We start from the raw sequence: 23,353 nt of genomic DNA, 5'->3' as shown, positions 1-23,353 counted from the left end.
GCCCTGCCCAGGTACACCAATGATGGCATTTACAGGCTCCATGCCCCCTGAGGGTACTGGGTTGGTGGCTCCTGGGCCGGCTTATGTGGTCCAACCAAGGGTAGTAAAACTGGGCAGGCAGAACTTTTTGGCACTCTGCATGCTTCTGAAAAAAATCCATGTACATTTGACTGAATCTTTAATCTGCCAGATGCAAAGGAGAACAGTGTTCCATACTTGGGCAAAACAGGGAATTTTGGCTGCTAGTGAGAAAAGCTGAACATGCAGAATTTTTCTTTCCTGCACAATGGCATTAAATATACAGGTGACCAAATCCTTTTTCGCATCTGCTTAGTTTATAAGGCATATAGACATTCAGGCTGCAGTCCTAGGCACACTTACCTGAGAGTAAGCCCCATGGAACACAGTGGGACTTACTTCTGAGAAAACACACACAGGTTTGTGCTTGTCAGTCAAACATGGTGACACCTTCAGGAGGGATGGCTGGCTGTGTTATTTTATTACAGCAAAACCAAGGAGAGTATTGTGACACCTTCAGTTCTATCTGATTTATTATGGCATGACCTTTTGTGGTCTGCAGTCCACTTCTTATAAGCACATAGAATCTAGTCTAGATGTGACGGCCTGGAAAAAATTGGAAAAAAACCTGACACCCCCTTCCTTTTCCCCCAAAGCCTTGTTTTATTTTTCTCAACAAATGGAAAACTGTGGGGCTATGACATGTAAAAGAGTATAGAACCTTGTTTCAGCCCGGGTAAACGTTCAGTTTTTCAAAGTCCATAAATAAGATGACAAATATGAATCTGAACCCGATAGCGATAGCTCAGAAAATGAGACTGATTTAAATTTTGTGCAGTATTCAGAGTCTTGATTTCCCCACCTCTTTTCCTCAGCTCTTTCTATAGAAATGTGTGCTTTATATCTGCTTGACAGTGGAGAACTGGAGGAGGTACAATTTTCAGAATACATAATTTTTAAAAGGATTATTCTTTGGCTGCTCCTATTAAATTGGCAAAATTAAAGAAATGCTAGGTTCCTTACAGTTCAGCAGCTTGAAGCACCATTTGTAACAAAAATTAAAAAATAAATTCAATTGAAATTGTTTGAATAAACTATACCAAGCGTTTTAATTTAATGGCAAAGCAAGGTATATATCATACATATGTTCCTAAAGTAAAAAAGTGACTTTCGATTTGTAAAAGACACTAAAAAAGGAGTGCATATTTGTCCATCCCCCCCCCAATTGTGTATTTTCCCCCAGAACCCCCCCCCCCGCCGGCTTCAAAATTTCCGGAAATTTTACGTCTCTAGTCTAGATGATGTTCATCGCGTGAAGCGGGCTCGAGTCCCTGAATTTTATGTCATACTAAATCTGTATATCTCCAAGATACTACAGAATGATCTTGTAATTTTTGTTTCCAGGTAAGTCATCCATTTAGTGGGCTATTGGCCCACTCTGTACCGAAGTGCCTCGTCTCCTCCCCGAAAAGCACCATTATCTCATTGGTGATCCAATTCAGAACAGAACGTCGATGAATTAGACCCGGCCCAAGGGAACACCGTCTCTTCGCGCAGGCGCGGGGGCTTGAAGCCGGGCTCCGTCATTCGCATATGTTTGGACGCGGTGCGTTTCCTTACTCCGCTGACGTCGACTGGCTGTGATTCCGGTCGGGCGACATGGCTGCCCAGAAGATCAACGAAGGCTTGGAGCACATGGCTAAAGCAGAGAAATAGTGAGCGGGGGCGGGGGCTGCCGGAGAGGACCAGTGGGCGGGCAGGTGAAGGAAGCCGGCGAGGGGCAACAGGAGCGGCTTGTCAGCCTTTCGGGAACGGGCGGGGTCTTTCGAGCCGGCCCGGGGGGGGGTGGAGTCTTTCCCGGGGCTGTGGCTGGCGCCTGTGGGGCAGTGTTGGGAGACCAAGTGCTCTTTCGCGCAAGCCACCGAGAGGCACTCAGGATTCCCCCGGGGAGGGGCATGACTGGGTTCGTCTGCGGCGGGCAGAAAGTGATGACTGAGCTTTCGGGGGCCGGCTGGTGGTCGTATTTGTTAATGAGGAGATTTGGCTGTTGGAGACAGTCGTTCTTGAGCCAGAGGGGTGGAAATTGCCGAGAGCTTCTTCAGGCCCAGAGTGCGCTCTCTCTCTCTCTCTCTCTGTTTTGCTACAAGCTTTCCCTTCCCCGTTAGAATAGAGGAGGTTTCTTGCGTTGAGTTTTTCGTTTGTGATTTATGTGTAACGCTGATCAGGACCCCTGGTATAGCTGCTTAACCCAGGACTTTCAAACCCCATAGGTGCATGTTTCCCACAGAAACGCTGCGTTATTTTTCTCTTCTTTTCCACATAATAGAAGTTACCAGATACAGAGTCATACCAGTGGCCCTTCCATCCCTGTACTGGTAGCAGTGCTTAGGCAGAGGTCATTGATGCATTGTGAGGCCCTGTTACCCTTTGTCAGACATTGAACCTGGAAACGTGCTGTGGCATCAGGGAGCTACAAAGATAAAATATTGCCTCTCTTGCACAACATATGTTTGAGCCAGACACATATTTTTCTTTGTAGAGTCAAAAAGTTGCTCTGTAGCATCTGATACCTAGGATGCCATTCTTACACATTTATTGAAGTTAGACAATACACAATCACTAGTATGAGAGTTGTCTAATTGTATATAATGTAGCCTATTATTATTGTTATTGCTATTAATTGCTTGGCTTATTTTGCATTTCAGTTTGAAAACTGGATTATTAAAATGGAAACCAGACTATGATAGTGCAGCTACTGAATATTCAAAGGCAGGTATGTTCTGTAAAACATTAGCAATTCATTTTTGCAACCTTAACTATGTTTTATGTCTTTCCTGGAATAGTTAACATATATGAATTGGCAGTTAAAGCATTGTCAGTACAGTGGGTAGAGGCAGTCAAGCAGGATAGACCCACTGTTATTTCAGCACAGGCCATTTCACTTCTGTTTAGGTTTGAGTTGCTTGTTTTTTTAAAAAAAATCAAGTAAACTAAGTAGTATTGAATTGTACTATATGTTCAATTTCTACAACTTGAAAAGGCGTAAAAATGCTGTTAAATGTATTTCACCGAACTTTTCCACAGGCAAATAGCTTAGTGGTAAACATTCCCTGCCTGCTTGCCAGTCTGTTATCCTGGCCAGAGACTAGTAGCTCCCATAGTGCTATGCTCTGTTTCTATAATTCAGAGAGAAGAAAAAAGTGGGGGGAATGGGAGACCAGAGTGAATTTGGGCACCCCCCCCCATTATTTGCAAGCTCTCGAATTATATGGAATTCCTCACGCTTAGATCAAAGTTGGAAAAACCAAGGAAAATACCTAAGATGACCACCTACCACTGTGCTGCATTTCTGAATAAATACAAGGTGAAAATAGGTAGGTGCTGTAATCAGTGGACTGAAATTGAAATTATAGTATAGGTTTAATTTGTAAAGACTTTCCAGCATCAAAGCACTTCGGAGAATCTAAAGAAAAAAAATTCCTTATTTGTGGGAGCATTCGGAGTATTGGGTGTCAAACTACACAATATTACCTAGTGGCTCATTAGAGTGTCTCTAAACTTCTTAGGCTAAAGTACATCTCTTGCAGCCTAATACTGTGCCTATTTACTTGGAAATGGACTGCCTTCAAGTCGATCCTGACTTATGGCTACCCTATGAATAGGGTTTTCAAGGTAAGCAGTATTCAGAGGGGGTTTACCATTGCCTCCCTTTGAGGCTAGTCCTCCCAGGTGACTAGGGCCTGCTCAGCTTGCCACAGCTGCACAAGCCAGCCCCTTCCTTGTCCACAACTGCCAGCTGAGGGGCAGCTGGGCTCCTTGGGACTATACAGCTTACCCACGGCTGCACAGGTGGCAGGGCATGTAACCCCTGAGCCACTCACTGTTGGGGTGATCTTTAGCTGGCCCTTGACACCCAGGAGACACAAGCGGGGATTTGAACTCACAGATTCTGGACTCCCAGCCAGGCTCTTCTCCCCACTGTGCTATACCAGCTTTTCCTATTTACTTAGCAGGACTTATTTCTGTGTTCAATAGGGCTTCATCTCAAGAATGTGTGCTTAAGGATTGCAGCCACAACACTGTAGAAGGCTTTGATGCTAAAACGACTTAGGTCCCAAATATCTGAAAGATGTCTCTAATTGACCTTTTCAGGTGTTAAGATCTGCACAGGAGGCTCTCTTGGTAGTTCCACCACCTTCAGAAGTGCAGAGAATGGCAGCACAGGAGAGGACTTTCTCTGTGACAGCTCTTAAATTGTGAAATATCTTCCCCCAGAGGTGCACCTCTAGCATCTTCACTGTACAGCTTTCATTGTATGCTGAAGATGCACCTCTTTTTACCCTGGCCTTTGACAGTTAAAGTATTTTGTTTTGTTGGACCTTCTTCTTTTGTTGGACTTACACTATTCCATTCCATTCATAATGGTTTTATGTATTTTACAACTGTCATTAATTTATTTGTTTTATGATTGTATATTTTATTGTTGTGATCTGCCCTGAGACTTATGGTAAAGGGTGGGTAAGAAATCTTATAAGTAAATACAGTCTGACTTTTTAAGGCTCATATCATTAGTCAGGAAATCCCTTTTAACTAACAAGAAGGCCCATTTTCTTAAATTATAAGAAATACCTGGCATTATTTGATTCATATGGTAATGATAAGCTTGAGGGGATCTAGGAGAAAACCACTTTGTTGAAAAAATGAAATTTGTCTCTTAGAAACTTCTTCCTGAATGTTATTGCTGAGATGTAGTACATGTACAACACAGAAAAGAATGTATTTTTAATGTTTTCTTTTTTGTTTCTTTGCAGCTGTTGCTTTTAAAAATGCCAAACAATTTGAGCAGGCAAAAGAAGCCTATTATAGAGAAGCTTTATCCCATGAACACAATAAAGCGTATCTTTTCATTAATTCTTGCCTCTTTTAAAGGGTTAAAAAATATAACAGCTGTTGTGCTGATACTTCTTGTCTTGGTTTATTCCAAACTTATATAACAATTGTATTTGGAGTGGTTTATATGAACTTTCAGTAGGGTAGATTTCCTTGCATGGTGCTGTGTGGTACTCATGCAGGGTCTAATATAGGTGAACTTAATTTGTGTGATTGATCAGTTTTAAAATCTAGATTCTTTGTATTTAGATCCTATTCCAAGCATATGTACCCATCCCTTATGTCTACTGGCTGAGCTTGTTCTGTCACAAACCAGCCAGACATCCATAAATTATGCTCCACTCTAATATTATGCCTATTACTCAGAATTCACATGAAATCCATTCTTTTGATAATTGAATAGATCGTGCATATGCTGTATCCTAGCTTATGTACAAAGTATCTTGCAAACCCAGAGATGGGATGGCCATGACTAGAAGATAGAGTGGGTGGGCATGACTGTGCGCTCTCACACTGCATAATTGCCACCCCAACTGGAGTCCTATCAGACTTGCCCCTTAAAGAAGAATGCATGCTTATGAGTGGGTGAATGGGTGGCTTAATTCCTGTGTTTGGGTAGAATGGATTTTAGCCATTGCTGTCGAGATGATAGAAAACATATTAAGTATTTGACTATCATATTTCTAACTATATTTTAAAGAAGTTTAATTTTATCCTTGTGGAGTTCTTTGGTCCATGTATGAATGTTAACTTATACCACTGGCCTTTGAATATAAACTGTCTTTAAAAACAAATACAAGTCCAAATATAGCTTTTATTATAGGAAGACCTGGTATAATTTGTATCCTTGACTCAAAATTATTTACTTCCAGTCTCTTCCATGCTGCGAAGTAAGTATGAACACCATTTTAATTTGTTGAGCTCCTCACTATACATAAAATGTAGCTGATGTTGACAGTGGTAAAATGATGTGATGCCTGTACAGGGAAATTTCTGATTGTCTCATCAGAGTATAATCAAGTGTTGTAGGAAAATTAGCCTGAAAATTTATCTTGAAAACCAAATGCCTATAGGAAGTCTGCAAGCAAGACCTCAGTGCAACAGCACTCTTCATCTTTGTGATTCCCAGCAATTCTTATTCAGAGTTGTAGTTAATAGCCATTGATAGCCTTATCCTCCATGAAATTGTTTAATCCTCTTTAAAATCCATCCAAGTTGGTTGCCATTACTACATCTTGTGTGAGTAAATTCCTTAATTTAACTATGTGTTGTGTCAATAAGTATTTTCTTTTGTATGTCCTGAGTCTTATTTATTATTTGATTTATATTCCACCCTTCCTCCAAGCAGGAGCCCAGTCTTCTAACATTCAGTTTTGTTCGGTGTTCTAGATTTTTAAGAGAGGGAGAAAAACATCTCCCTATTCACTTTCTGCACATCCTGCATAATCGTAAACCCCTCTCTCATGTTTCCCCTTTCTTGCCTTTTTGTTTCTAAACTAAAAAGCTCCAGACGTTGTAACCTTTCATCACAGGGGAGTTTCTCCGGCACCTCTTGTGTGCTGTTGGGTTATATAAGGATTCCCACTTGGATAATGGGTTCACTGTTAGTATATATTATGTTTGGTTATATCCTTTGTTTGTTCATCTTCCACATCACAGAAGAGACAATAATTTATAGAATGTTCCTTTAGTACAGTCATTGCTTTGGAGACCTCTCCCCAGCAGTTAACCTGTCTAAACGTTTGCTCTGAGATGAATTCCATTTCTAAGTTCGCCCCTCTTGTTCCCAAGCACATTACTGGAATTTAAGATTGTAGCGCAAGTTTTCCCTGTCCTCCTCACTGATTAGCTGGCAAGAATCATACACAATGCTTAATGAGTTAATGTAGTCTACTCAGAAGTAAATCCCATTGAGGTCAGTACAGCGTGCTCCTAAGTAAGCGTGTATAGGATTGCAGCCTTAAGATGGTAAAGTGCAAGTTTCTATCTTCCTGCATTATATTAAAAATAGTGTCTGAACAGACTTTAATTGATACAAGTTAGAGAATCTAGCTACTGTCTTGAGACTGCTATGCAGGCCTGTGGCCTTTCTCTTTATAAAATCTATATATAAAACTTGTGTATAGAGCCGTGCCAAATGTTCTGATGTTCAAACATTCAGTTTTCTTTGTCTCTTTTTAAAGGCCCTGTTTGCAATTTCTTCCCTTCACTTACACTGTTCAATACCTTTTTTGTTTTGTTTTGTTAGGGCTTGCTTTCTGGTTCCTGCATGCCATTTAATATTGGCTTGTAAGCTGCCTTGGAAGTTGAAGGGTGGCCTATACATTTTTTAAAATAGGTGGTTTTAGTTTTGCATGTAGTATATGTGATAATGCCAGGACACTACATAGCTAATTGGATTTAGGTAAATATATGCATTACTGAGGGCAAACTAGCAAAGTCATTTAGGAGTTAGCACAAAACTTTGTGAATAGGCAACCATTTTTGGAGCAATTGCCAAAAAAATCATGAAAAAGGGCAGGAATTTTTTTATACTACCAAAAAAAGTACATTTAGCTCTACTGAACTTGGGAATTCTTTAACATATTACAGAATGTGGTAGTAAAAGGAGATATACAAGTGAGCTACTTTTTTCTTCACATTGATTTGTTAGAAGGGGGTATTTTCCCTATGGACAGATGTATTTTATTTATTTTTATTTATTAATATATTTATATTTTATTGCCGCCCTGGGCTCCTGCTGGGAGGAAGTGTTGGATATAAATCAAATAATAAATATATAAATAAAATAAATAAGCTGCACTTTCATAAAAGTACATCAAGGTGGCTTACAACTATAAAAACCACAAATATTATACAATTAAAAACCAATAAAAGCATAATTAAAAACAATAATAAAAGCATCAGCAAATACTTTATTGGTTGGAAGAAGAAGAATTCTGTTAAAAGGCCTCTAAAAAGTTCAGTATTCAAGAGACGCCTGAGAGAAAGAAAGGATGGTTCCTGCTGAGCCTCTCTTGGTAGGGAGTTCCACAGGGTAAGACCTGCCACTCTGAAGGCTCAGTCCTTGGTGGAGGCCAAATGAACCTCAGGGGTGTTGGGAACCACAAAAAAGTGCCCCATCAGAAGATCTCAGTGATTGAGATGGAACATAGGGAGTCAGGTGCTCCTTGAGGTATATTGCACCCAAGGTGTTTAGGACTTTGTGGATTGACACAAGTACCTTGAACCTTCCCAGTAGCAAAATGTATGAGCTCCCCGCACATCTCCTTATGGGAGAAAGCTGTGATTTCCCTTTTTAAGCCAAGTCATATGGAGCAAAAATTAAAGTGCATGTGCCTCCTTTTCTACTAAATATTGCAGGAGACTGAATAAACTCTTAAGATGCTTGCATCTTGGCTTTGCTTGTCCTTTTTCCTGGTATTGAGTGTCCTGTATTCCTTAGCATGATATCTCTTTAATTCTGTCATATTCAGCACTGACTTGTTTTTTTTTCCCCCAGGGCTTATGAACAAGCTGGTATGATGTTAAAGGTATGGGCATTTCCATTCAGACCTTCCATCTGAATGCATTTTGTTAAAACTAAATTTTGGGTGTTTATCCTGTGTAACATTTCAATTGTAGGTAGATACTCATATCAGCCTCTGATGAATTTTGATATTGGTATTTAAAATCTAATCACACTTAGATTTATACTTGCTTTACAGAATCACAGTCCTGAGAGGTTTTTAGTTACATTTTGCTAATCAACTGTGCAACATTTTTCTGTCTATCACTAAAGGATACTTAGACTGATCGGTTTATTAGCAAAGTATTTGTGATCTCAATCAGTACTGCTTAATAGGATTACATGCAAGTATTCTAATATCTTGACCATTTCTGTCTACTAAAATTGGTTTTTGATCAAAAGATTTAGTAAAACATTTCATGGTTTTAAATGAAAGCATTTGTTATATCTTAATTTGTCACTTTTCCTGACAAACCTGGACCACTTTTTTTCCTCCTTTAGGAGATGCAACAACATCATGAAGCAGTGGAACTGATTCAGAAAGCCAGCATGATGTACTTGGAGAATGGGACACCTGACACAGCAGCTATTGCCCTAGATCGAGCTGGGAAGTAAGTCTGCAAACTTAAAGCATTATTTTGTTATCTGGGAAAGAAATTTGATTCCATTAGTACATGCAGTACAGTAGTACATGCTCTGGTAACCTCACGTTTGGATTACTGTAATGCGCTCTACGTCGGGCTACCTCTGAAGACGGTTCGGAAGCTACAGCTGGTGCAAAATGCGGCAGCCAGACTGCTAACAAGAACGAAGCGGTCTGACCATATAACACCTGTTTTGGCCCGCTTGCACTGGCTTCCAATACGCTTCCGGGCCAAATTCAAAGTGTTGGTATTAACCTATAAAGCCTTATATGGCGCGGGACCTCAATATCTGTCGGAACGCCTCTCCCGCTATGAACCGGCTCGTACACTATGGTCTGCTACGAAGGCCGTCCTCCGGGTCCTGACTCATAGGGAGGCCCGGAGGGCAGTGACAAGATCAAGGGCCTTCTCAGTGGTGGCCCACGAACTATGGAATAGTCTCCCCGAGGAGGTTCGCCTGGTGCCGACACTATCATCCTTTCGGCGCCAGGTTAAAACCTTTCTCTACTCCGAGGCATTTTAATTTTTTGTTAATGATTGTAATGTTTGTAATTTGATTTTAGCTTTTGCTGTTTTTAGATTGTGAAATTTGATTTTAGACTGATGTTTTTGTATTATATTGTATTTTATTGTATCTATGTTCACCGCCCAGAGAGCTATTGCTAGTCGGGCGGTATATGAGTTTTAAAAATAAATAAAATAAATAATAAATTAGTTGGCTTCTTAAAAAATCCATCAAACTAAATAATAATGTTAACATCTTTATTTCAGAGTAATAGAAAATATAAATCCAGACAAGGCTATACAGCTCTATCAGCAAACAGCATCTGTGTTTGAAGTAAGTCCTCCGAAACCATAATATATGCTCCCCAGGAAATGTATGAGAATGGCAGATAATAAAATTTAATGTGAACAACAGTAAGCCATATTGTAGAAGGGTGAAAAGTCAGGGCTGTGGCAACATTGATGTTTTCTCATTAAATACATTTCTGTCTCTTGTCTTCCTATCACCACTACTGAGGGAACTAACTGGTATTGCTGAAGGCTTCTTTACATGACTCCTACAGCTTCCATCAGCAAATGTAATTTGCCTTGCATAGTGCAAGCCATAAGAGTACATGGCAAAACCTAAATGGAGGCTGGAAAATGAGGCCAATTTTGGCAAGCAGGCAGGCTATCTCCACCTAATCAACTCCTAAAATTTTTTAGTAGGTTTCTAAAACTCAGTGTTTGCCTTGCGGTGTTTGCAGTTATTCCGTTGAACACTGCAATTTCTCTGGAGTTTCATTTTCCAGTCAAGCTTACTCAAATAGATTTGGGCTATCTAGCTGTATGAATCAGGGAGAATCTTGTATTAAAGGCAAGTAAAATCAGAGATAATTGGGTATTTCTACAAACAGCTCACAATTAAGCCATTAATGTTTTCATATACTGTATAGAATGAAGAACGTTTACGACAAGCAGTCGAAATGTATGGAAAAGCTTCAAGGCTTTTAGTCAGAGGTCGCAGGTGAGCATCTTAACTCTTTGTTTTTTAAAAAATGCAATAGTTCTTATGGCATTGCAGAATAAATTCACAGTTCATCACTATATTATTGCATGTTATCTAGATGGCATTCATTCAGAAAGCCCCATGTTGTAGAGGGAATTGCCATTTCCTAGCATGCAAACTGCTAAATTGTATTATTGGGAAATTGATTCTGCCTGTAGAATTGTGCCTACTATAACTGCCTGATTTTTCATTTGAAAATTCAAATATTGTGGGCATCTGGCTAATAACTGCAAAATGACTAATGCCAAAGGAGGCAAATGTGTTCCTTTCTGTTTCCTGCTCTGCCAGATATCATTTTGGGATCCTTGTAAATAATCACCCACAATTTTAAAAACAGGAAAATGGGCAAAGCTATCTATACCCCAGAAATGTTGTTGTTGTTGTTGTTATTTAAGCTATTTCTATACCGCTTAATATATATATAAAAATCTCTAAGCGGTGTACAGAAGATGTTCCATTTTTATTTATTTGTTTGGTGCCATATATGTACCTAGAACCCTTTTCTTTTACTTTGTGGTAGAGCTTAATGAGCCATGTTTTCCCCCTTGCAGTATTAGAGTGCATGTTTTATAGAAAGTTGTTTTATTAAAGGTGAATAAGCTATCTCAGTAGCAAAGCTAGTCTGGGTTTTAGGGATAAAGCTCATTGTTCCTGGCACTAAATTGGGGCTAGCACAACTAAAGTACACACACACATTTTTTTCCCTTCCAATTCATCTATAATGATGTCACCACACATACCATATCTGAGTTCCCATGTGGCTGTATTATAAGAGCCAGTGTGGTGTAGTGGTTAAGGTGTTGGACTACGACCTGGGAGACCAGGGTTTGAATCCCCACCTAGCCATGAAGCTCACTGGGTGACCTTGGGCCAGTCACTGCCTCTCAGCCTCATGAAAACCCTATTCATAGCGTCGCCATAAGTTGGAATCGACTTGAAGGCAGTATATATGTATGTATATGTGGCTGTGTTAGCAGCAGTCATCTAAATGGATTGCAACGTGTATGAATCTGGCCTGGCTTTTCAACAGTTCCATATGGGTTTGTAAGATACTGATTCTTGGATTGGTGCCTTCAACTGTTCATTTGATATGGTCTCACTCTAATGACACATGAGAGCTCATGACTTTTTGTGGTGTCAAAAGGCACTTAAGAGTGTTTTTTTTTCCTGATTCCTTCTGATCTTTTTTTTAAATGGACCAATCCTGCTCATTGTCTTTCAGACTGGATGAGGCTGCAGTATCTCTTCAGAAGGAAAAGAGTCTTTATAAATATATTGAAAACTATCCAACTTGCTACAAGGTATAAAGCCAGGTGGTCTCTTTCTCTTTTCTGAAAAAAAAATCTCTATTTTCTTTTGAATTATTCTAATTTACGAGGTCATGCCTAATTGAATAGCATTAGATGCATTCCTGACTGGAAATCGTACATCCACAAATCTCTTTATTCTTTAAGCAGTTGGAAGCTTTATCATTGGCTCACATTCTGGTTTTTGTTCTGTTCTGTATTTATTATGGTCATTTAAAAAAACAATCTTCCAACCTGGAAGCTATTTTTTCAATATTGGCCAGCTCCATATAATGTTTAATAGCTGAAAGAGAATTAATCTTTTATACAGTGTGATAGTTTTATCTTGTGACATCCCTTGTGTGGTCATTTAATTCTGTTGTGTGTGGCTAGCAGAATTTTTTGTTGGGGATTATCAGGATTTCAGGTGGAGCTTTCTTTAGATCCTGTTTGGTTTTAGCCACAAACATTGTTGTGTGTGCTGTTATGATTGTTGTGTGCAAATGTGGCTCCTGGAAGTGTAAGGAACCTCATCAAAATTATGGTCTTACTAATTACAGTTGCAGAGAAGAAGAGACAATAGGTTGCTACCTAATGGTCAAAATACATAATCTACAGTGTACTAAGGACTCCAAGTCCTCTTAAATAGCAAAAGTTTTTTTTGTTTTTGAAGATCTGAAATAATTGTGGAGAATACTTAGAATACCAAGCTTCTAAATCTAGTCTCAGGAAATGGCAGGCCCATGCCCACCACATACTGCCAAAGATCTGGTTATTTTTCTGAAAGAGAAAAATTGCCCTTAATCCTTCAAAACACTTCTCTGAGCTGACAAGCATGCTCTTTTTCTTTTTTTTTCATATTTAGATAATTGACATTCATAGTTTTGTAAATCAGTGAAACTGTGAGAAATAAAATACTGCTTTGTTAGTAGAGAGTGAATCAATTTTTTTTTCTTTTAGAAAACTATTGCTCAGGTTTTAGTCCATCTTCACAGAAACGACTATGTTGCTGCAGAAAAATGTGTCAGGGAAAGTTGTAGGTAAGTCACTTATTTGCCTGATTTGTTTTTAATTTTAAAAACTTGGTTTTGTTCCATATAAACTCCTCTGCAGAAATAGAACAGCTCTATATTTCTGTTATTGGTGTAAGAGCTGGATGCAGGGTTCCATTTTGAGAATTGCTCTTTCTTATAAATGTTATGGACAATATCAAGTTGCAACATTTGTAAAACCCATTTACTGTTTTAGAAATTAAGATGCACAAACATTTGTTTTTCATTTATTTATATAAATTTCTAGGCCACCCTGCCATTAAACTACTGGTGATGCACAATAAAAATTATAAATAAAAAATTATAAAATCATAATTAAAACTTACACAGAACAATCAAGTGTGTAGTAAATATTCAACAGAGCAGATAGTGTTAAAAGCCAGTCACTGTGAAAAACCAGTCATTACACACTGGTATGCCTGGGCCTACAAATCTCACAGTTGGCACCAGGTAAGCCTCCTTATGGAGGACATCTCAAAGATAGGGTGCCACAACAAAAAAGGCTCTACCTGGTCACCACCCATCTAATTTCAAATGGTGGGGGAATCCAGGGGAGAAGTTCTGATTATGAATGCAGAGTCTTGGCAGGCTTACCTTGTAGGAGGTGGTCCTTTCCAAGGTCTCAAGCCTTGATTCTGTGTCTTCCCTTTTCTTATTTGTACCTTATTTGGAAATTAGTTTCTTTACTTTGAGTGGACTAATTTAAATGAAGCTTCAATTGCTTCAGCATACCAGGCTTCAGTGAAAGTGAAGACTGTGCAGCGTTGGAGCAGCTCCTAGAAGGGTACGATCAGCAAGACCAGGACCACGTATCAGATGTGTGCAATTCACCGCTCTTTAAATACATGGACAATGATGTAAGTTGGTGTCTCAATTTATTTTCTGAAGCAGGGCAGAACAACTTGTAGTATAAAGAGATGATTTTGGTCAGTGAAAGCAAAGGATAAAATGATCCTGACCAGTGTATTATTGATGCATGGAGTGTTTTTGCATTGACTAATAGTAAGGGGAAATGCTGTGTTTGAATGGTAGTTTGCTGTGATACACCAAGCCACTGCCAAAGCCAAGGTATGAGTGGACTGTGGGTACTCAAGTATCTTTTCCATTTGGACATTTGAGTTTTTTTTCAGAGGGCTTTTTCCTTCTGGAACAAGATTGGCTGTCACCTTTTGGTTTTTAATAATTGATTTTAGGCTGCAAAGATGGGCTTTGGATTTTTTAATGACTTGTATCTTATGATTATTTAATAATAATTTTTAATAATTTCATAGAGGAAAAACAGAAGGATGGCATTGCTGTCTTGGGCTCCTTCAGGAAGAAAGGCAGAGTGTAAATTGACTAGTATGTTGCCTCGGTACACAAATGAGATACACACTAGTTTGTACTCAGTTTTCCTTAAGATAATGTATTAGTGTGGTGCTGGCATTTTATCATTGACCATTCTGTTGTATTATGTGAATGCTTACATTGACTTCACAGTCGGAATAAGATACATGGGGTGTGCTCTTAAAGGACTCAACTTCTTGTTCTTGTCCTTTGCCAGTATGCCAAGCTTGGTCTCTCATTGACTGTCCCAGGAGGAGGTATAAAGAAGAAATCCCCAGTGACGCCACAGGGAAAAGCAGGTGAACCAGGTGTAGGAGCTTCCCATGGAAATGAGGAAGATGATGAATATGCAGGTGGTCTGTGCTGACTCCAGTAAACTCTACTCTCAAATGTCAAACTATCTGTTTCTGGCCATTGAGCAATTCCAGAGGCACTTGAGTTGTCATCACTTTATTGCAATCATGAAATTGGAAAGATAATGACTTGTCTGCTTTTGGGATACTTGCACAGAAAGCATGGTTGTCCATCTTGAAGGGTTCTTGAGTTACAATTTTACGTCTTTGAGTGCATCTGCTTTAATAATTTTGAGTATTATAATCTTCTCGAGGAGGGTATATGGATGATGGCATTTATTTTCAAATATTTCTCTCTGAGTATCTAGTTTCAGAGCCTTCTGTTTCATGCTGTGATATTCCTGGGCAAGGTTTGAGTTCAGGCAAAGGATATCCATTTTCCTATATGAGACTAATGCATTGTGAAATATATGCATGCATACATACATACATGTCTGTAATGTATATAGAAGCTTTATGGGCCGGGACAGCACAATCAATTCTCTAGAAGCATAAATTATCATCGTCTTACTAGTTTTCTGTGTAGCATCTCTATAGATAAACTGGGAAAAGTTTGGTTCTCCTTTGGATATCAAATGCTTTAGTTGTGGAGTCTCCAGCACTTGTGGGAAAATAGAAACCCACAATTATTTGTGTACAAATGATTTGCTTTTTGTATACAGAGAATGTCTAACATCATGTCTAACAAATTGTCCAGGTGGAGGTAATATGCCACAGCAGAATGATCTTGAAATGTGTTCTCTAACATTCCTAGCAGTTCTGTGTTGAATCAATTCATTCTCACAACATCAGGAACATAATTCCCTGTTAAGTGCATACCTCGCCATAGGATAATGTTTACTTACATGGGTAAGGCAGGTGCTGCTGATTTTTTGCCCAAAATAGACAGTGCAAGTCTATCTTGTATTGTGTGAGAAAAAGAATATGACTGTAAGACACAGTTCTTTTAAATCCCACATTCAGAAGTTTATGGAGATATGTAACCCAATGAGCATGAGAGTTCTGAACTACATCAAAGTTAAAAACTTTCTGTTTTCATGGTGTATGGAAAGTTCCAGGGATATTAAACTGAATTTGTGTGCAATGGAAATAACATTCTATCGAAGGATTGCAATGACACTTTCAGAATTGAAATTTGTGAAGATTAATGTAACATAAAAAGGGTAATGTCTATATTTTTTGACCTACTGACCTTTATTTTAGCTAGCAAAAATGTAATGGAAACCCTATACCTTTATTAAATGTTATACTGTAATTGGCACTTTCTGGTAATCTGTGTTTTAGTGTTTGTTTTCCAAAGCACTGTGCATACTTCTGGCTAAGATAGAAAATGCAGCAAGGAGGAATGTTTGGGGGAATAACGCAAACTTTTCAGGAGCCAAAGCAACTGTTGGTTTAAATGAAGATGCTAAAATGTAGTCCAAAACTTTGAAAGTAATTAAGTATAAAATATTGAATAGTGCTCATTTGTACAACGAGGTGTTGTGTAAACTCTGCTTTATGCAATGTGAAACCTGTGCTTTAATTGTAATTCTGTGGGATGCAATAAAGTATGAAAAACCTTGTAATTCCCTGCAGGATCCAGTCTCTCTGAGAAGAGGCTCTGATTCACCTGTAAAAAAATAAAGCTTAAAATGATACGCTTCTGTGTGAGCTTTATGGTGAATGCAATCAGTGTAATCTGTTGTAGTGCTAAAATGGTAATGAAACAAGGACATGAAACAAGCAATTGAGTTGAAAACTAGCGTTACTCAATAAATAAGGGGCTATAAGATCTGTTATCCTGTCACCAGAATTACTCAGTTTACGGTGACAGCTTTACACCTTCCAATGAGAATTGAGGGTTGAAGTGATTTGAATATTGGCAGTGACTACCTACATAAGGCATTTCTGAATTGTTTCTCTTTTAAATTGTCTTGTAAAAATGATAAGATTGTTGCTTATGAATTGGGAAATCCACATGCAAGCACAATAAACTAAATGACTGAACAAGCACTTGGTAATAGGCTACACACAGTTGAAATGGTTCTTAGTTTTGATCCATTAACTTCAAAAATGATTTGATGCATGTTTATTTTTAATAGCTGAGCCAACCTGTACTTTTTCCAGAAGAAAATTAGTCCCATTTTGGGCCTCTGTTTGGCAGTACAGTGAATCTCTCTGGATTTAGATTTGTGTTATTGAATAATTATTATTACCACAAGATGGTGCTGTGGTTTAGACAGAATTGTGTTACTTTTTCAGTCAGTCTTGACTTTTTCACATTCTTCATACATCATGGTGTAAAAGTTTTTCTGTATCTAGCCTAAGTGAGGATTTATAGCCTGTCTTTGGATCAAAATATCCTCATATCTGCTTATAACAGATTGCAATAATACAAAACATCCCCTTCCTTTATTGCCAGTCCTTCATACGTTTCTGGTTGTATGCAACATGATGACAAAAATGTAAGCACATATCACCATGGAGGTGTGATACTTCAGTATCTTGGTCTTAGTCATGGGATGCCACAGGGATTTTACAGGAAATTAAATAGTTAGCTTAGATCAATACAGGGACATAGATTTCCTTGATCCTCAACCTGCCTAGACCAACTGCTTACACCTTATTTATATAATGAAAATGGAGGCATGGGATGCTACTGTTGCTGTATAAGAAGAGGTTAGAATGGAAGGCCTAGGTGCATTGGGGGAAACCTGCATGCAAATTGTACAGTTTAGGGCCACGTGAGAGCAAGAGATAGATGAAAGTTAAAATGCAATTGGTTGCTTACTTCAAGGAGAAGGGAAGGGTGTTTCCTTAGTTTCATAGTTACCTGAGAGTCTGAGGTCATGACTATATATTGCTGTTCTTGAAGAGACTGGGTAAGAGTCCATGGTATACATCACAGTCTACCTTCCTTTATTTGTAGACTGTGCTTTACCCAGAGGGGTGGTAATTTTGGGTGACTGAAGGTAGGCACACCGGTATGATAGATGAGAGAAAACACAGTTATCCATGTGGATACTTTTAGGTTTTAGTTTCACCTGTGGGACTAATAGTGTGTGGGCAGCTTTAAATTGGGAAAACATTGCAGGACTAAAGGTTTTAACTCTCCCCATCCAGCGCTGTGGTCCTGATCCTACTTATGTGTCTTCCCTATCGTGCCTACTCACTTTTGTTTAAGTGAAAGGTCCTTCTTGTGAATCTTGCATATCGCATCTAGTTTGGCCGTAAATGAAGTGGCAAAGCCACAAGTGCTTAAAATGTATGAATTGAGCCTTAGGACTACTGTATGAGAATGTACCTAATCTTAAAACATCCAATGAGCTTCACAGCTCATGGCTATGCCAAGTCTCTTAATATTTTACTGACTTGTCCAGTTCTTTCCTCTGGCTCTGGTCCTCTCAAAGTAACTCTGCTTCCAAATGGAACAGCTCTGAAGACAGAATTATGGTGATTTTTGCGCTATGCTGGAGCTCACAGCACATTTTATTAGAGGCCAGGAGAGAGCAGTTAACCTCCGCATGCTCTTTGATTGTGAATTCCTCAAGCCCCTGTACAAGGACAGTACTGCAGAACAGCATGTTTATAAGGCTTTGATATTAAAGATGTGAAAGTGTTTGCCCTGCTGGAGGAGGTTTTTCCTATTGTAACTAAGCTGAAGTATGTTTACCTGAAATAACTGCATATTCCACCCTGCCCCATTTCCTTCTTTTCCCTTTGTTTTTCTCCCTTGCATCTTGCAGTATAGGGTATTACTGTACTAGGAACCCATCACACCTGTTCTATGTAAAGCCGTATCTATGTGTGTGTGTGTTTTATTTCAAGCCTTTATCTTGAAAATATTGGCCTTCCTTGATTGAAGGAATCTTATTCTGTTGATTTGAAGTTTTTTAAACAGAACATTGAACATGCATGTCATCCAGGAGTAGTATTACAGAGAGAGCTGTACCATGATGTAACACAAAAAATGGTAGTGGCTTATCTGTGTTTGGACATAATCAGACAGTGGTACGTTTTCTCAAAAAGGACAAAGGGATAGCAAAGTTTGTTTTCACCATGTGGACTAGGATGACTTCCAGGCATTTCATCAGGAATATATGAGCCACAATCCTGTTCTGTTTCAGCAGCTATTTTGAAGTCTGTTTTATCCTACTGCTGTTTCTGATTTGTTCTATTTTGTCCTTACTGTGTTTTTTTATCATTGTCATCTGTCTTCAGTACAGGTCAGTACTGAAAGGACAGATATAAATCGGAGAATAAATATAAAATATGAAGAATTGTGTTTCTGTGTTGGGGAGAGGAGGAGCCATGGGAGTAACATGGCCTGTGTAGTCAGTCGTGTTTGTAGAGACCAGAGTGCAAGATGACTAGCACTACATGCTAAAGCAATTTGCGATTAGGGATTGAGGATTCAGTTGCCATTCCTGTGGAGGGCTTTAGAATATGGTATCATGAAACATAAACCCTGATATGTAGCAAGACAGTGGCCTGGTTTGAATGACATGGTAAGCCAAAGTGTGGCTTACTGGGACCATGCAGATGCCAAGAGAGGCGCTCACAGCCCTTTTGCTCCTCCCTGGTCCTTTTTATTGCCATACTGCACTGGGCTAAGCCAAAGTTTGGTTTAGTGTGTCACCCGAACCTGGGCTCATGATTGAGCTCTCTCCTTGCTAACCTTGACTTAGATTGCTGCTGTAGCAACAAAGACTGGGCAGGAGCAAAGTGGCTGAAGCTCCTCTCTGGTAAGCAGTAGTGTGCCTTACTGTGTCATGTGAACCAAGCCATAGTAAGCCTATCAGGCGTTATGTATCCTGTCCTCTAGAGTCCAGACAGTCCTATGCCAATACAGGCAGCCAAGATTAAAGGCTCGCGGGTTGCAATGCACTCTTTCATTAGACCTGTTTAGAAATCTTTATCTCCTTTTGGAATTCTGAGAAATATTGAGAGTGTGACAACTGTGGCTAATAAAAGGTCTGCAAAAGAAGCCAACTAACAAGGACAAGTTGAATGTTTTTAATGTTTTTTTTTTTTTAAGTGTTCTTAAATTTGTATATTTGTTTTTAATGTTTTTAATTGTTGTAAACTGCCCAGAGAGCTTCAGCTATGGGGCGGTATACAAATGTAATACATAATAATGTGTGCAAGGTTAGCCCCTTAAAGAAGCCCCACTGCAATCTTGGTTGATGGCAGGCATGCGTGTACAGTGCACACGGCATTCACAAGAGGCGACAGAAGAGGTAGGTGGGGCATGCATGCAGGGCTGGTTCCAAAGGGTGGCCAGGTGGGGCCCTGGCTGAGGGCACCATGGCCCACAGGGGCCCCTGGAGGACCCCTCATCATAGTGGGGGAGTAGTGCTCCCTTTCCGCAGCAGGCTGCTGCTCACCTGCACCCACTCGCCCTCCCTCTCCTCGCTCGCCAACCCCCTGCCTGCTCGCTTGCTCGCCCTCTCCCCCCACTCGCTCACCCTCCCCCATGGCAGGGGGGAGCTGCCCGCCAGCATGCCTGCTCCTGCCCGCTCGCTCTCCTTCCCGCCCTCCTCCTCGCTCGCCCTCATTATGGTGGGGGTAGTGCTCCCCCTCCACGGCAGGCTCTCTGCTGTGGATCACGGAGGGAGCTGCCCTCCCACACCCTCTTGCTTGCCTGCCCCCTGCTTGCTCGCTTGCACGCACGCCTGACCTGCCTGGTGGGTAGGTAGCTGGGTCCAGTGCAGGCTGGTGCCAGCCCTGTGTGTGCTCATGCATGCAGGCACCATGGGCTTGGGGCAGGCTGCCGCCCAAGGGCCCAGTCATGCCTGGGGCTGACCCTGCGTAGGACCTCCATCTTACCAGGATTCAGCTTTAGTTTATTGGTCTTCATACAGAACACTCTCTCCAGACACTGATTCTGGTTTGCACAGCCACACCTGATTCAAATGTCACAGAGAAGATGAGTTGGGCATTATCATCATTCTGATGTTACTTTGATCCAAATCTCCTAACAACTGCACCCAAGGTTGAATATAGACATCACAGTATATTGGGGGGGGCAAGGAGGTATTCTGTGGAATCCCATAGCATAGGTTCCAAGGGGCTGACACAGTCCCTCAATAGCAATCTCTGAAATTGACTGTGCAGATAGGAATGGAACCATTGAAGAATAGTGTTCCCAATTCCCATCTCACAGCAATAGGAGAGGTAGGTGGGGCGTGCATGCGGGCTCATTGAAGCCTGCTCAGTCTGTAGGGGTGTGTGTGCCTGGGAGCATCCTCTCTGAGATCTGTGGCAGAGTCAGGACTTGATGCTGCCACGGATTGCAGAATGGGAGTGCTACTCTCCCACTCTAAGGTTGGGCCCTTCAGGGGCCCCTCTGTGCCACAGGGGGCCTCAGCCATGGATGGGTCTGCTGTCCAGGATGTAAGGCAGTTACCTGTTCTGGATGAGTCTGTACTCCCTCAGAAGGAACAGGTACATCATTGTCACTGGAGGCTCGACCTCATTGTCAAGGAGTGGTTTTTACCAGCTTTAGCTGCTGCTATATCTACAGCTGTTCCTGGACAGTGGTAGCTTGGCTACCTTAGTCCATACATTGGTAACCTTGCAATTGGATGAGTGCAGTGTGCCCTTATGTTTGGTCTGGAAATGGCATCTAGTTCAAAATGTGGCAGCATAGCTTGTGGCTGGGGTTGCCTGCCATCAACACATAACACCAGTGATGAAGGAACGGCACTGACTGCTAATATGCTACCTGTGGCACCTGGAAGTTGTGGAACACACTGCCTGTTAAAGTTAGCATTATGTCAGAGGCTAAAACCTTTGTTTTTAAAACATTCCCAGAAGGATGAGTTGGCTCACAGGCAGTTTCGGGTTACTTTCTTGGAGAACTGTCTAAAATCTGGTTTGCATGATATCTTCATCCAACAGAGTGAGTTGGAAAAGTTTTTGTCTCTGTGTTGCTATTTGCAGCAACATGTTGCTATATACTGCTATACACAGTAGCAGGCATGCATGATTATTTCCCTTGATGTGGAAAGTTTTTGTGCCAGAAACCCCAGGAACTGTGGGCTCTAGAAAAGAACACATGAAGACAAATACAGAAGAATGTATGAATATCCCTTTGCCACATACTCGTGTTATATTGAATATTAACTGCCTGTGATCTCTGGGCTCCATTCTGATCTAACACCAAACATTTCTTGTCCTACTTGCTGAAAGGCTCCCACCACTAGACCATAATTGTTTTTATGATCATTTGAGACATGTCCCCGAAAACTAGGAAGAGAGGGCAGTTGATAGAAAGTTACCTAGAACAAGAACAGTAAGAAAGTAGACACTTCCTTAGGGAGTTACAGACATGATGGCAACCATCACCTTTGCAATTGTATCTTGTCATTTTTATAAGAGATGCATTACAGATCTTTCCTCCAACTAAATTTAGACAGTACATTTATCTCCAATTATTCAGCTAGCATCTCCTGCAATGGAGGATTGCTTTCTTCAAGCCAAGGGCTGAATTTACTGCCAGACAATCGGGACAAACTTGTGTTCACTCACCTCTAACCCTGTTACTACTTTAATTTCTCTGTTCAGTTCAGGTTCACATGTAATGTAGTTCGGGGGGGGGGGGCATATGCACAAAATCAGAGACAGATGCATTCTGAGCCTGAACACTACACCAAGCTTCATGCTGGATTCTCAAACACATCAAATTGTATAGTGAAGTTTGTAAAAGCTACCAACACTTTAGTAACACTTTGGCAAAACAGTAAAAATAGATTGCTAGATTCATTAGAGTAGAGGTCTAGAAGTCAAAGCTCATGGGTTTAGCCTTTTGCTAGGTTTTGTTCTTTCACAGCAATTTTTAACTGCTCTGAATTGCTATTCATCCCTGAGTCAGGCGGTGTGCCACAGTGGGTGTCTAAAAATTCCCCATTCAAAGCAAGATGTTTTGTTGCTATGTAATATGCCTTAACTCATAAAGGTGCTGACTGTTTATTGTCTATGAGTCTTCTTGGCTGCTCAGATTTAATAGATGCCCCCTCTCCCCCAATTCTTCATTTAAAGTAGTGGTTTTCTTTCCTAGTGTAATGGGCTTGATCCCACATAGGTTTAAAAGTACTTATTGCTGGTATTGCTATGTAGTTTGCTTATTTTTTAGTATGCATATTGCAAAAGAGCAAAACGGACTTCTGAAAAAGGATTTCTCTGCTCCCCCTCCTGTGTAAAGTAGTGAGTCTCTATGAGAGTTTTGTAGCAGAGTGCAAGGAAATAAGATGTCTGAGAAGATAGCCAAATGTTCAGAGAGACTCATAAATATCTGATAACGTTTAATATTATAATAAGCAGTTGCCGAAACACCATTTAACACTATTTGTGTTACATTGTTGGGTGAGTCTGAGAGAGACATAGCAACCAGAACCACCAGAGAGGCACACCTGGTTAAGTTAACTAGTTAAGCCAACTAGTTGTTGACAAAAGGTTTAGCTAGTCGCATTTGCTATCTCTGGCAGATGGCACGAAGAGGTAGCACAGAGAGAAGGAAGCTGATAAGGCCATGGGAAAACACCCCCTCTCTAATAAGAATATATAAAATTCAAGCCCCACTATGCTCGATGCCCGTCTCTGGCTGAAGGTGGGTCAAATGCAGGAGTGATATGCCGTCTGTGTTATCTGCTGGGTGAGATGTATTTCCATGTACTTTGAAACTTTGGCTCTATCACAAGACTTCGAGTTTAACTCAGTCCCTTCATTTAAGTAAGTCGT

At 40.4% G+C, this 23,353-nt stretch overlaps 1 protein-coding gene across 3 annotated transcripts; it reads left to right on the top strand.

Moving 5' to 3' along the window:
• Window positions 1-1,533: 1,533 nt before the first annotated feature.
• NAPG (NSF attachment protein gamma) lies at window positions 1,534-16,269 on the top strand. 3 transcript variants are annotated; one of them, XM_061595288.1, is made up of 13 exons: window positions 1,886-2,127; window positions 2,724-2,791; window positions 3,307-3,392; window positions 4,830-4,914; window positions 5,781-5,798; window positions 8,411-8,441; window positions 8,918-9,027; window positions 9,832-9,898; window positions 10,500-10,570; window positions 11,835-11,913; window positions 12,859-12,938; window positions 13,678-13,807; window positions 14,494-16,269. In XM_061595288.1, exons 3-13 carry the CDS (start codon window positions 3,341-3,343, stop codon window positions 14,641-14,643), a joined length of 873 nt encoding a protein of 290 aa, XP_061451272.1. In that variant the 5' UTR covers window positions 1,886-2,127; window positions 2,724-2,791; window positions 3,307-3,340; the 3' UTR covers window positions 14,644-16,269. The 3 variants fall into 3 exon arrangements, with proteins under 3 accessions (XP_061451262.1, XP_061451272.1, XP_061451279.1); XM_061595278.1 differs by lacking the exons at window positions 1,886-2,127; window positions 3,307-3,392 and adding an exon at window positions 1,534-1,733; XM_061595295.1 differs by lacking the exon at window positions 3,307-3,392 and having other exon boundaries at window positions 2,027-2,127.
• Window positions 16,270-23,353: the final 7,084 nt, after the last annotated feature.

This window comes from Rhineura floridana, chromosome 1, assembly GCF_030035675.1.
Source record: "Rhineura floridana isolate rRhiFlo1 chromosome 1, rRhiFlo1.hap2, whole genome shotgun sequence".
NCBI classification, from domain to species: domain Eukaryota; kingdom Metazoa; phylum Chordata; class Lepidosauria; order Squamata; family Rhineuridae; genus Rhineura; species Rhineura floridana.
Note: the sequence above shows the minus strand (reverse complement) of the source record. Positions and strands in the feature narration are given on the sequence as shown.

Bases quoted from the DNA above. Each gene is read 5' to 3' on its own strand.
- NAPG (XM_061595278.1), top strand. From the start codon at position 1,678: ATGGCTGCCCAGAAGATCAACGAAGGCTTGGAGCACATGGCTAAAGCA. The intron at 10,571-11,834 runs GTGAGCATCTTA...ATTGTCTTTCAG, and splicing joins CTTTTAGTCAGAGGTCGCAG to ACTGGATGAGGCTGCAGTAT. The intron at 12,939-13,677 runs GTAAGTCACTTA...CAATTGCTTCAG, and splicing joins TGTGTCAGGGAAAGTTGTAG to CATACCAGGCTTCAGTGAAA.